The 15,749-nt window shown below is 33.3% G+C and overlaps 1 protein-coding gene across 2 annotated transcripts in view; it reads left to right on the plus strand.

Moving 5' to 3' along the window:
* Window positions 1–4,779, plus strand: part of LOC113403857 (UNC93-like protein) — an 89,821-nt gene extending 85,042 nt beyond the window's left edge. For both annotated transcript variants that reach the window (XM_064220256.1, XM_064220257.1), the window contains 2 exons: window positions 3,596–3,792; window positions 4,185–4,779. In XM_064220256.1, the coding sequence (XP_064076326.1) occupies window positions 3,596–3,792; window positions 4,185–4,307 (320 nt within the window). In that variant the 3' untranslated portion in view covers window positions 4,308–4,779. The remainder of the gene's footprint in view (window positions 1–3,595; window positions 3,793–4,184) is intronic.
* Window positions 4,780–15,749: the final 10,970 nt, after the last annotated feature.

The following is a 15,749-nucleotide window of genomic DNA, read 5'->3' on the forward strand; positions in this document are numbered from 1 at the left end:
ACTGGAAGGTTCTATAATTTTCGCGTTGGAAATCTGAACATAAGCAAGAAAATCAATTACATCACGGCCAGTAATTGGCTCGCCTGACGTCAGCGTGACTCCAATCCGCTACAGAACTATCATCAAAAAGATAAGAATCACAGGTTACTTACACGAGTCAGTGTAGCGGATTATTGTACGGTTCTATAGGAAACTACGCCTGAATAACTGTTCATTAATCAATTTAAAACAAGGCGTCGTGTAAAACTGACGTTTAAAGTGATAATTGAGGCGTTATGGCCTTCTGATCAGATTACTTGAATCTTAGCCGATGACAACGGGTTTGAGAATGGGCATCACCGAATTTCCATTTATTTATTTCGTGTTCATCTCACGATCAGCGTTTAAATTGGGTGAAACTACCAAACAAATTGAAGAAGCCTTGTGGATTGAGGTCCAAACTCCTCAATAAAAGAGAAGGCTTGATCAGCAGTATGCCCATATTCACAGCCTATTACTTAGTGTTAGTTATTAAAAAATATATCTTAAAAGTTTGTACCTAGCATATCTATCCACCAGTAAAACTATTATTTCCCAAAACTGCAAGTTTGTAATTAACACCCAATTAAACAGAGAAAAATATGACCAATCAAATTAACGTAAACCCGATTTTGATAAATCTTTCATGTAATTGTAAATGAAACGAAACCCACCAATCGAAACGAAGCATTCAACGAGTACTATAATTCAACCAATGAATATGCAATACTGCAATTATATACGAAGGAGGAATCCAATACATAACGTTTAATATAAGAAACTTAATAAGAATCGAAAAAAAAATGGACAATTCGTATAAAAAAAATTTATCGTAATTTACATGAAATTATTATTAATTCCATAATTATTAAATTTAAATAAAATATTTTGAGTAAAAATCTTCATGAGAAACACTTATATTTATAGGTATCACTAGATATAATTGACGATCTTTTGTCTGCATGCGACATCGTTAATATATAATTTACGAATCTAAAAAAAGTGACCAAAAGAACTTGTCTCTTTTACATTACAGTGGAAATTTTGCATAAATTGTATTTTAGTCGGACTTGCAGATGGACCACTTGATGGTGAGTGGTCCGCCCATAGAAATATTAACAATTCCTCACATCGCAAATGCGCCACCAACCTTGGGAATTGAGATGTTATTTCCTAAAGACGCAAAGAAAATAACATCAAGGTGCAAGCAAAAGACAATAATCTTGGACTTTTAATCGTTACAATTTTTCTTGGTGGTAGGGCTTTGGCCTTGCCCGTCTGAGTCGGTACCACACAGGGTTCCCTTCAAAGTGGAACATATCAACTATTTGACGGTAGAATATCTGATGGGTGTGTGGTACCGACCCCAACGGGCTTGCCCAAAGCCCTATCACCAAGAAGAGTTGAACGATTAAAATTGAAGGAACAAATGCCCTAACTTGTTCTTCGAATCGTGTTGGAACACAAACTAATATATATAAACAAGTATTATATAATAACTTTGTTTACATCCGCAATAAATAAAAAATACCAAAAGAAATATACATAGATTGTGCTGTTGTTATTGTCATGAGACGTATTTTTTATTTTCGTTTTTAACGGTTTCGTTCAGGAAATAGATGTTTTATTTCACATTCAAACTATTAATTTGTTGTAAAATATAAATTTTTTATTTACAGTTATAATAAAAATACTCAAGCTGTTAACAATTTTATACAGCGTTTATTATCGTTAAGCACAAGAGATTTCTGTATCCCTTGGATATCTTGTCTTTTGAACTTAAATTCATGACTGACTCTTTGGTCTATAGATAGTTTATGAGGCTACAGATCCAAATATCTTGAATTCCAACGCCAATCCGGAAAAAAGTTATATTGGGTTATTTTGCCTAGAACCAATTATAATAAGGTGGACATTAACTCTAAGCCTTTCTGCTATTAGACATTTAAAAAATATCAGAATCCGTTCAATCGTTCGAGCTCATATATATTATGAAGGAAACGTTAACGTCAATCTCCAAATAGTCAAATAATTCCCAACGTTTAGGAAAAGTGTATTTTAAACTTATAAAGCTGCGTACCGATCAGAGACGCCTCATAAGACGCGGCACAGATTCAAGGGTGATCAAGTGTCAGGCAACGTGCTCGCTTCGATACGCTTGTTATTTTCTTGTACACCATGACATCAAATGTGGAAATATACGTATTGAAATTAATTATTTATTATTAACGTCCACAATTTTGGTTGAGTCGCAGCGGAGTGAGACATGCCTAGATCGCAAAGGAATTGCTGACCCTGATCTACGCGCAGCTATAAAATAAAAATCGATTTAACTCTCTTTAAATTGTAAGCTCCGAAGTGTACAAAGTATCCGGTTTTCTCAAGCCTCATTTAATATAGACCGGCTTTCCTGTTCCAGTCACTTTTGCTGTTAACGTCTTTCAACATCAATTATCTTGTTATGTGTTTTTGAAGATCAATAAAATACTTTAAACAGACATATTTTATATTAAACTAGCTACCCGTCGAGGCCTCCCACGGGTACAATAAGGATCTATGTACAACGTTTAGATCGAAGAACAAATATGAAAATAAAAAAAATCTTGTCCTTTTTTTCCGGCTAGGAAAGTTGATTTTCACGGATTTTCTCTGCTATAATATGCGTGTATTATAAACATAAACCTTCCTCTTGAATGACTCTATTTATTGATGAAAATTGCATTAATAATAATAGTGTTTATTTCATCAATAACCAACATAGTACAATAACATCACACAGGTTGACTTCTTCTTTTGAGTAAATCCATTGCGTTGTTAAAAAGATCTAAGCGTAAAGACAGCGTGAAGAGACTCTGTTTAATAATACATATTATTTAATACGTATAATTTATTACGGTTTTTCCAAGTTGGCTGAAATATAAATATATTGTAGAAGATGTCGGAATAAATCATGCCGACTAGGAGCTTTACTAGCATGAGCAGCTTAAATATGTATCAAAATAAACCAATAAATAGACCCTTATTCCTGCCCGAAGCCGGGGCCAGTAACTAGTTTCAAAATTAATACATTTTGTTTCGATTTTTTAAGATGACTCTTAGGGGTACAATGGGGCTGACGTACCTTTGTAGGGCAAAATACCAAAATAAAACAAGAATAAAAAAAAAAAGATGACTCTTTGATTTGCACTCATAACCGATTGAAAGTAAAAAACTTTCTAACTTGGACGGCTTATACCGGTTGTACTACGTCATCCGACACGTAAATCTACGCCGTTTCGATTATGCTACAGACCATTACCTCTGCATAGTACACATAGTACATTATATATGTACCACTAGGTGAAAATAAAATGGCTCACGTGTTTAGTGCGTTAGCACGTTTGAATCGTTTAATTACTTTTAACGTATATTTTATAGAACAGAGAAAATTATCTGTCCATAAACAAGAAGTACCTATTTCCTTCTAGGAATGAAGTTTCCTTTGTTCAAAATATTTTAGAGTGATAAATCATACGTATATCATTTCATATCACATAGCTAAGATTTGAATGAGAGAAATAACATTTCATTTTTCCAGGCTTATACGGTGTGCTGTTCCGGAGAAACAAGGAGGCCGCCTTCTCCAACTACAGGCTTTGGGAGAGCGCTGGTTTCGTTGTTGCCTATGCCTACTCCACCCACCTCTGCGCCAGGATGAAACTATATGTGATGATGGTGGCCCTCCTCATTGGTGTCGTCGGCTACATCATTGTTGAGATACTACACATGAGAAAGGTAATTAATATTTAATATCAAAGTATAAATAAAATACAACCGAGTTCCAGGCGGACGGACCAAGTATTCTATGTCTTGTGTTGCGAATTTTAATTGATATTTATTTGACTCAAGTCAGCGGTCACGGTTATATGTTTTTTGAAAAAAAAGACAATCGTTATTACTGTTCTTAATATAAAATCAGTTAAGTATGCAGACAGAGAGATGGCATAGACCTAGTAACAGAAATATTCAAGCTTCGGTGAAATAATTATGAAATACAGAAGAAAACAGCACCTGTCACTCTCAAATTTTACTCTTTAACTTTCTAGTCATCATTTGATTAAAATCCAAGAAATTTCGAATAATGAAACAAATGAACAAAAAATATTAAATGTTAAAATTAATTTCAGGCTCGTCGTCTGAAGGCTATCGCCGAGAACCCGGTCGCTGCGGCTGAAGCTGCCAAGCAACCTCCAGAAGAAGATGATGAAAAAGACGAAATCGATGACGAAATCATCATAACACACCTGTAAACGCGGAGTTAGACGAGCTCCAGCGTTCCAAGCGCTTTCAGCGCTATATTGCCATACACACATATTAGGTACAAACCACGAGCTGAAGTAATCTCGATTTATTATATTTATATGTATGTATCCAATAGTTAAGTGTATTGTGAAGCAAAGATATGTCAAGTACAAATATTTCACATACTCGAACGTGGCCTATTTTTCGGGTACGATATGCGTCGAGAGCACGCAACGCATTACAAAATGGTTCCAACTTACTGGTACACTTCGGTCTAATCAGTCTCACCACAGACGTGCATTATATCGAGTCAAATAATTTTTCTCCATCGAACGTTTAGCTGGACGTCGCGAGACGACACCGAATTATGATTTAGTTTGACGGCATATTGGCAACTATTTACGTAACATTGTTTCAATGAGCTCCGCAATTGTTCATTCTTCTGTCAAGACACGATCATGGACAGTCAATGATTTTATTATAACTAAAAAAAAACTTGGCAGCTTCAACACTGTAATAGTTCTTCAATATGTTATAAATATTAAATATTCTTAATATGAATTAAACGCAATCTGGTGGTTTCTTTTAAAAAATGATAATTTAATTTTTTGTCACGTATTCTGTATATTATTTTCCACTTTAGGTACAATTTGTATTTGACTTCTAAGAAATTTAATAAAGCGCAAACGCGTTAATTTATTATTGTTTTAGTGAATGAGTAAAACAGCTGTGTTTATATTTCCTTCAATCGTAATCATTCTCTTTGTCTCGTCTTTTATAGTGTTTGGATATATATTTTTATTTATTTAATTCAATAATATAAAAACTTTTTAGTTTTCGTAAGATTTGTAAAAACATATTTTAAACTAACAAAACTCTAAAGAACCCTGAAATTAGATCTATCCAAATAAATATTTATTAGCGCTAAAATTTAAACGGAATAATATGGTCTTAGATTTAAAAGTAAACTATTGTCTATTGTTTTTTAATAATAATAAAAATGAAAAACATTCCAATGTAACGAAATATTGCAGCTACATTTTAGACGGCTTTTCGTCGTTTACCTTTAGAATGCTTTTTTATCTGTGACTGTATTACATTTATTATTTACTTTAGTTAATATTAATGTTGTGATATAAAAGAAATTTCAAATAATCGTATGAAATTTCGTAATACCTGGCATAATTCACTTTAAAAAAATTCGATTGATCCAACCAAAAAGCTATCAAATTTTGACGAAGTTTTTTTGTAACAAAGTGTTATTTAATTCCATCTTTAAATTACTGAGTATATATTGAATACGCTTTTGTTATCTGTCACTTTTCATACTTTATGTTATGTAAAGTATAAACAATACTGACATTATCTTAATAAATCAACAGGAGAACAAAATTCAAATAAATATTATTTATTACCCCGCTAACATTGTCTTACCAGAAATACGCGTTCAAAATAATAATGACAACGCGTTTAAATCTAGACGATAAATACTTTAATGAAAATGTGAATTTGTTGCCGAAAATATTCAATAGAGATTTACAATAGGTAACAGATTCAATTATTGTAGGCACTTAGATCAAATAAATTAATATTATATTGATAAAAATCTAAATATTTAGAGCTTAAGTTAATGTATCCATTTTCCGTTGTTAAATAGCGATTTTGTAGTAAAATGAATTTAATTTTTATTATGAAAAATTCATCACATTGTCTCAAAGTATGATATTTAAAGGAATTCGTTGATCTAAGGAGAGGCTCCTTTAAGATTTCAATCTAAATTTGAATTCTATTTTGGAATATAATTTATATGTTATTTTTATATATGAATAATTTTTTTTTTAATATTAATAGTATTGAAAATATATAAACGATTACTTAGGCATAGTTGAATAAGTATACCCGTTTTGAAAAACACATTTTTCACTGATCACTTTTGAATAACGTTTTATTGCACAAAATAATTCATATTTCACGATTTGTTTTATTTCTTGATTCACATTAATACCAAAGGTGTGTTTTTCAAATAACATATTGTTTTAGGGTGAAAAACCACGTGATAACATTCTAGCTGTAAAAAATATTTTTTTTTTTTTGTAAATTAATTATAAATCTACAATCATAGAGTAGGTAAGTAATAAGGCTATTTTATCGATTAAACTTTGTTTTTCAGATAACATTAAATAAGATTATGTTATAATATTATGTCATATGAATTTGTGATGAAAATAAACAAAAGTTGTTTGGTCAAAACTTTGTATCATTTTATAACCTAATATTAATTTATTACATCTCGATAAAGGGAAATTGACGAATTAGAAAAAATACCGAAAAATAACACCACGTTGATGTTATTTTTCTATCGCTATATTTTACTTAATTTCCATTTTCCTGGAATGTTTTTCCGATACTAAAATTAATTTTCCCAAATTTCGTCTTTGAAATAGCGAGATTGATAAATATAAAATTTGTAATTAAACAAACAAATGAGTTAGTATTAAATTTGTTCTTTGTATTTTCAACATTTTTTTATTTCAGTAAATTCATTTCATTTAATATAATGATTTTCAAACGAAATTATTTATACTTAATAAAACATTTTTTAAAACATAGTTTAGGGGTTGGTTATCAAGTGTTAAATATTAGCCATTATAGTAAATAAACAGTGACCTCAAGAAACTCATGACCTTCCTTGGAGTTGCTTAAATTCATCAAATTTGGCTCAGTGGTTCCGCCGTGAACAACAGCTACACAGACAGAGTTACTTTCGAATTTATAATATTAGTAAGAATTATCTAATGAAAGTAAACTAACATTGAATTAAAGAGACCTTGAAGTTTATTTTACAGGGAATTACATATTTTACGTAATCTTGATTTATTTTGATTATAATATTGAGAACGAGTTTTATTTTGCGATACATACATCGTGAGGAAACCTGCATGTGTCTAATTTCAACGAAATTCTGCCACATGTGTACTTCACCAACCCGCATTGGAGCAGCGTTTTGGAATATGCTCCAAGCCTTCTCCTCAAAGGGAGAGGAGACCTTAGCCCAGCCGTGGGATACAGGCTGCTAATGTAATAGTGAGTGTACTTCATACATTTTATTTCGTTATATATGTATCAGAATTCTGGGAAGTAAAAAAGCCGGAAGACGATTGCGTGCAGCTGAAATGAGAATATTGATATGGTTTTGAGGTTTGATAAGAATGAACAAGATAAAGAATGATAAGAGTCTGATAGTGGCGTCAATTATAGAAAAATCGTGAGCAAATCGCTTCTTAGAACTTAAGAAGAAATGTATTTATTGAAAAGGTACACGATGCACATTTATCATAATGATCAGCGTCAGACGCAACCCGCAGTCCAGTCAGACGCACTTCGCAACAACCACAGACTGTAGACTTCAGGACACTGGTACACACAATTGAAACATACTACAACCTACAACCTCCTTATTGTAAATAATCGTTTTCATTAATTACAATATAATTTATCGTTGTCGATAAATTCTTGAATCATATATTTATAAAACCATAATTTTAGTAAAAAAGTAAAAAAACAGCCCATATATGTTCCATGGCTGTGCAAAGACCTCGGACCCGTTTAATAATAAGTAGAGTTTTTTTATTTAATTTGACTATCTATAGGCAATAGCAACTGTCGAATATATTAGAAATATATATATTTTTTGTAATTCAAATATTCTTCATTAAAAGACGCATTGTTCCTGCCTTTGGTTGCAAGCAGCTTCTATTACTATACAGGTAAGTAATGCTGTAAGCACCTCGTATCGGTTATATTCCTTATTAGTTTTCACCAGCGGGGTTTGGGGGTGGGATATGTAGGTGCTAGATATTTGCTAACGTATGTCCTTCCTTGCTTTCTACCAAATTTCATCTAATTCGGTTCAGTGGTTCCGCCGTGAAATCGTAACAGACTTTCGCATTTATAATACAAATAATACTTGAATAAAGAGTAAGTAATAATAATAATAAGCCTTTTTATTTCCTGTTTTACAATATTCGGTTGTTATATTACAACGAAAATAAATAAACAGAAAAATATTTTTTATTAGTAAGATTATCTTAGATTATGTTAGTAATATATGGTTTAAAATGGTTATAAATTAAGGGGAACCCCGGTTTGGGTAAAGGCCTCCTACAAAGATGCCCATTTTTGTCGGTCTTGTGCTATGGAGCACCAGTTTATGCCAGCTGATCTTATCAGATCATCTTCCCAGCGGGTTAAGGGTCTTTACTTCCTCTTGCCTGGTGGTCCTTTCCACTGGGTAACTCCTGTGGTTCACCTTCTGTCAGGTATTCTCGCTACATGTAAAAGTTGTAACTTTAGTGATGTCTCTTATCTTTGTGTGTCTTATTTTGTCCATTTTCTTTATGTTTAACATGCTCCACTCTAGACCTCTTTAAAGAGTAAGTACCGCAATAAAATCAGAATCAAACGTTGGCTTCGCAGTTGGTATACCGCAGAGCTATTGAAGCTTCTATTGATCTAGGCTATTGATGTACAGAAAAACCTAGGCTTAGTAATATCTATGGTTTTCCCGCTGTTCGAGATAGTTTAGGAATACCCACTTCAAACATGACATAAAGTTATTTTATAAGGCGTTCATCATGTTAAGCGCTTCATATATCATGTCATACATTGTCATAAATGTCTCTAGTGGACGTTCTAATAGGAGACTAGCTAACTGCGCACCATTGTAGTGCACATAAATGTGTCATTCTTTCCAATACTCTTAAAGCTGGAATGGCGGTACAACGCGACTGAAGAATTATCAATGGCTATAATTGCTCTCCGCGCCATGACACACGCCAAATTTTCTACAACGCACGGCGTTACGCCAAAACTACAAATATAATTATGATACTAAGAATAAGGAATACTTACACAAAAAACAATCCAACGAATTGAGAAACTCCTACTTTTTTTAAAGTTGGTTAAAGTTTTTAATCTCTTACGAAGAGATTAAAAACTTTACTTTATAGTCCAGTCGTAAATATATTTGAACCGAGAAAGCTGAAAGAAATTCAACCCTATTTTCAAGATGGCGGCGAACGCACATAGGAAATCAAGGTCGACGATGTCAAGTTAAGCTTTTCTAAGCCCCTCCTACAACATATCCAAAAATCAGCCTTCTCGGTTCATTTACATTCCTCGGCCTGTGTTTTATCTATAGTTTTAAATTTATAATCTGTATCTCCTACTTTTATTAATAGCAAACATTTGAACTGCGCATTATAGTGACAAAACACGTAGGCGCTTCAGATACTACTTTTTATCATGATAATAATTGTTGTAAAAACTCTTTTTGGTTTTTAATAACTATACAAAGAACACTCAATAAACTTAAACAAATCTGAATGTAAAAAAAAAAACATTCTGTACCTAATCCCGGAACCCGGAAGTTTTTTAAAATATAATTAATTCAAATGTATTACGCGTTTATTATTTATTTAAAAATAAAAATAAATATTACTTCCTCGATGGATGACGCACGAGTCTGTCATTCTGTATTATCTTTATGAAACGAGGTTAAGATTGTATGTATACGGTCCTGTCAGAGGATTCCCTGGCTCATTTAGAGGCTGTGGCAGCTACACCACCACGATACCATCACACTACGACGATGTCACAACGTCAGAGAGCAACCGATTAACGAGAGCCTTTTATCCCTAAAATTTTGTTTTACTTGCTTCTTTAAGATTAACTGAGTAAGTGGCGGTTTTATGTAGTTTAAGCTGTTTAAGTTGTGGTTTCTTCGTATTAAGATAAATTCGAGAGCCGAGATAGCCCAGTGGTTAGAACGCGTGCATCTTAACCGATGATTTCGGGTTCAAACCCAGGCAGGCACCACTGAATTTTCATGTGCTTAATTTGTGTTTATAATTCATCTCGTGCTCGGCGGTGAAGGAAAACATCGTGAGGAAACCTGCATGTGTCTAATTTCAACGAAATTCTGCCACATGTGTATTCCACCAACCCGCATTGGAGCAGCGTGGTGGAATATGCTCCATACCTTCTCCTCAACGGGAGAGGAGGCCTTAGCCCAGCAGTGGGAAATTTACAGGCTGATTATTATGTTTATGTAAGATAAATTCGAGGTTAGATATATTTTTGATTGGTTAGTAAATTGTTTTCAGTAAATTCAATTCTTGTTTTTTTTTTAATCTTTTTAATCGCTGACCCATAAATACCATATATTTCAAAGATAAGTAAACATAAGTAGTACCATATCTTATTGGCAATCCTAAATTTAACCTATAATCAGTTATAATAGATTAAATTTAGGATTGCCAATATGATATGGTACTACTTATCTGTTACAGTGCCTATCAAAAAAGAACCCTTGGCAATGCACGTCGGACAGTAAATTGTCAGGTTTTTATGACGTTTATGAACGCGTGTAAGCTAAATCAAGAATTATATTCAATCATTGTTCTTTTCAACATTTAAACTTTTAAAAGAAGTAATACTACAAAGGCAGAAGAAAGAACGAAAGAAAGACTAAATAATTGCACGTTGTATTGTATAATTGGAATTCATTTAATATCTTACACTTTTAGTTTTTACTTTGGACCAATATTTTTACCGTTTAGAGCGTGACGTAAATCGTTATTGCCCGCGTTATTTATAGATAATGTATGGATGTATCCTAAATCTAGAAAGATAATCGTGATTTTTAAATTATAAAAATAAGTAAATTATCAGTTTGAACCGTAGTCCTACCACTAAGCGAATGACTCTTGATAGGAGAATCTTACGAGAAAAAGATTTTGAGCTTCGCATTGAAAATCAAAATCTTCTTCTTGTTTCTTCGTCTTGTTCTCTCGGGCTCAGGTAATTTTTCGTCACGGTAGCACGCGAAAGCGCCCACCGAAGAGACGGAGAGATTACCATTGTTTTTTTAGTGGGTATTCTGGTGTACTTGTCGTCCTAGGCACCGGTGTGTCCCACACACATACCCCCCATTTCACGCAGGCGAAACGCTTAATGCGTTTTTGCAGAGAGAAAAACAAAGGTTTAGCTAATGTTCATATTAAAAAATACAAAATTACGAAGACTATTGTTTATTATTGTAGTTGTGACGTCGTTTTCATGAGACAGAACTACTTAAGAGCGTAGTTTGTAAGCGTGGGAATTTATTTTAGAACACACACATAGGTACCTTCCAATAATACAGTTGCATTGCGCAGTGTATCGTACGCATCCTCGGAGACAATTAGTTGCTTGTTTTCAATGCAATGAATAAATTAAATTTTCATTGCGCGTTCATAACGTAGGATTCATAAAAATACATTTAATTACGAGTAATGTATTAGCAATAAGGTTGTCACTCGCAAACATAATTATAAATTATTTGTTAGCATAGGGTGCGGTCAGAGTGCATTAAGATGCCTCATATACATTATGATTTTTATTGATTCTTGAATATTTTAAGGTTGGTAGGTATAACGAATTAGGGCGTTAAGACACATTAAATAATCACTTACTTAAATTTTATAAATAAAAATAATGGAGGTAAATATTAATCAGTTTTTTTTTTTAATTAACTAAAAACTAAAGACATAAATCTTCTTGGTTTAACCAAGTCCATTAGTCCAAGTCGAAGTCAATTAAAATTATTTTATATTACACAAAAATCAGGGGGGCGGCCCGTTGACGGTATCTGGGCATGAAAGGTACTAACTAAGTATAGCATCAGTACAAAATGGAATGTATATCAACCGTTTTTGCTTAGCACTATGCACTATTTTAATTAAGCATTTAAATAATTAGGAATTAAGCAGACGAACTAAACGACATGAGTTATGGGGTATGAGTTGGCGTTTGTTTTAAATTTCGTATTAAGAGAAAAAAATAAGCAGGATAGTGCAAAAACTACATTACATTCAGGTACATTCAGGTATTCACTATGTTCACCCTTACAATTTCATAGTTTTAATTCGAAATTAGGGGAAAGTGGTTACCCTTCGTACACTTTTCAGATTTTATCTTTTTACTATGTGATTAATTGTCGTATTTACCTAGTTTATGTGCTTAAGTGTAACAAATATATTATAGTTTGTTACAAAAAAGTTCAAAACTATTATGACAAAAGGTTAAAGGGTTATAGGCTTTTTCTACATAAAATATTTGTACGAATGTACCCCACGTATTGGTATGGTATGGTAGGGGTACGTTCGTACAGTAAATGCGGTAAATTCGTACGCCATGAGGTAGATTCATACAGGGTAATTAAAAAGCCAATTAAAATCGTTCAATTTTTATTAATTATTACAAAAATATTTATTTATCAAAGAACTAACATAACAATATGTGACTTGACTAATAGTCGATAAATCTTGAAAAGTAAAAATTAACAATTGTATCCCACGACACTCGCGCCCCACCCTTATGCTAACTTGTCTATGTGTGCGTAGACGATTCGCGAAATTATAAGACTCGGCTCGAAATAAAAACTGCCGTGCTCCCACCTTGGGCTCTGGGGCGGGACTGAAAATTTATTGACAGCGATGTCGAATAATAAGTCAAAACCGTCAAATTATTTTCTCCATACTAAAAAGTATGGACGACGAATGCCAAAATGTAAGCAATATTTAAATAAAAATTACTATAATATTGTGTGATATAATAGATATTGAACACGGTGAACTTATTATTTACACTTTTGTGTCCCCATTTAACCAAAAATACCTGTATAAACTAGCAGCTTAAAAAATGTTAATAGAAAAGGTCGATTTCAGTGTTTGGAGTGATGTTGACGATGAATTTACTGAGTTATTAATACAAATTTTATAAATATCATGCGGTGAAACTTGAGATCTATCTATTAAGATACTGAATGTTTTTTTTCATCCATAATCAATGCTCCAGTTTTAAGATATTTTGAAAATAGTAAGCGCTATTTAGGCGTTCCGCAAGGACTGTCCTCTTAATATAATTTAATAACCGTACACCATATTTAAACATAGCTACAAAAAGTTTGAGAAACATCAAAAGATACCACTTTTGTATTGTGTCACATAGGTTTGTTATCGGTCAAAGTAATTTTAATGGCAATAAAAATGTATATGATTACAACATGGAGTAAGAATACGTTTGCTATCTGCTATTTTTACTTTTGTCGAATATTTTATTTGCAAATAACACTTCGATTTGATGCAAGATATCTTTGATCACTCTCTTCGCAGCTTACGATCAGCTTACGGATACGGATACGGCTTAGAATGTTTTAGTTTTAATGCGCCTGCTTTGATTCTAGAAATAATATCTTACACTGTTCTTGCAGCTTCTGATAGTAAACTTGCAAAATGTATGTACCCGTGAGTGCTTTTTTGATCTTTTTGATCATTTTATGAAAAGCGATACCTAGTACAGCGACAGTCACCGCTTCTTTATAAAGATATACAAAGGTGCAGATCATTTATTTTGCATCTCATGTGTGTGTTAAATGTCCGATAACAGACGTGTAAGGACACCTTGTTTAATTAGAATTACTATTTTGGATTAGCAGAATTAATGAGAGTATTTTTCTTAGGGTAGGGCTGTGTGCAAGTCCGAATAGATAGGTTATACCCACTCATCACATATTCTAATGCCGAATAATAATACTCAATGACGTTGTGTTGCGGTTTGAAGAGCGAATGAGCCAGACTACAGGCACAAGGGTTGGCGGCCCATTTGTTACTTAATAGAAGGTTAAAACTTCATATGGAGCCAATGTAATGGGCATTGGTGAACACTTATCATTTTTGCACAATTGCTCGTTTGCCTAACTATGCCATAAAAAATAGAGAGTCGCAAACCGGAGCAATTTATTGGCATTAGGTCCAAAAATCTTAAAAGAACAAATGCGGGGAATTAACACTTAATTTCTTGTTATCATAACCAATATATTCGAGTGTTTAAAGTTTAAAACACATAATGTTCAATTCGTCAATGTTCTAGACGTCCGATGCAATTTAAGCCGGGTAATTAATCATATCCTTCGTCCAAGAGAATGATGCGATAGTTACCTAGATGTAATTAAAGGCACAATTGACATCCAATATGACTTCTTACCTGATAATAGTATACTTGAAATATTGAAAATGCTTCAAATGTAGTAGTACTTGTAGTATTTTAAAATGATTAAATACAATTGCACGATTTAGTTTGGTCAAAGGAGCATTTAAATTGAAATTTGTTTCAACTGTATGAATCTTTGGTGTAGTTTACTACAAAAATAATTTAAGTGTAAATTATCACTATTGAGTTCTTAATCTTGTTTGATCACTACATGATCCAGTGCCATAGACCCTTCTCTAACATCGGCCTTTGCCATTTGCGTTTTAAATATAACTTCATGTAAATGTTGTCCACGGCTCCGTTTCAAATGGTCAATTCGGAAGGTTCAATTTTGCGTCACTTTTTCGAGCATTTCGGCCTGGAATACATCCACAAATAACACGTGTTATGTTACCCTGTAAGGCTTCAATCGTGTTCGGCTTGTCCACATAAACTAACGACTTCACAAGAAATAATCAAGAAGCGTTAAATCGCATGATTTTGGTGGCCAACTCACAGGACCATTTCGAGAGATAAGCTGTTCACCAAATTCATCGTTCAACATGTCCATTGTTTCACGAGCTGTGTGGCATGTGGCACCATCTTGATTTGATCTTGAAACCACATGTCAACCAACTTCAAGTCAGCCAACTGGGGCAAAAAAAAGTCGCGAATCATGGCTCGATATCGTTCACCGTTGACGGTAACGTTTCTTCCACGGTCGCCTTTGAAGGAAAATAGACCGATGATGCCACCAGCCCAACGAGTAACACATGCCCAATTGCTGAGATCGCCGACGAATAGACATTTCACGATCCTCAGTAACACGGGACGACTGCAATGTCTACGCATGTGTGTCGATGGTTTAATGTCTAACAAAGTAAATATAGTGCGATTTTTTTTATAACTGCACGAATTGTTGACTCACCAGGTCGATTATGACGACCGTAATATGGGCGTAACAAACGATGCACATTTTTCACAGAACACGAATTTTGATAATAAATTTCAACAATTTCCAACCGTTGCTCGTTTGTAAGTCTTTCCATGATGAAATGGCAGAGTATATTGAAAACTTTTCAATTTGACAGGTGAGGTTTGGCGCCATAACCAACCAATGCTGCCAACCTCAAAAACTTAACACTTAAAAAATCACCCAATAGATACATTCATCGGCATGTTTAACCAATAGTACGAAGAACTCAATATCTTAAAAAAAAAAACAAGAACATTTCTATGAAGAAGGAAAAGCCAATGAAGAACAATTATACGGTAAGAATACCTAAATTCAATAATGGTCTCATATTTTGCATCTTTATCAGTCAAATGTAAGTGTCGTTATTACACGTGACAGCGAATCTTTATTAACATTTTTATTT

The sequence above is a fragment of the Vanessa tameamea genome, chromosome Z (genome assembly GCF_037043105.1).
Source record: "Vanessa tameamea isolate UH-Manoa-2023 chromosome Z, ilVanTame1 primary haplotype, whole genome shotgun sequence".
In the NCBI taxonomy this organism is placed as follows: domain Eukaryota; kingdom Metazoa; phylum Arthropoda; class Insecta; order Lepidoptera; family Nymphalidae; genus Vanessa; species Vanessa tameamea.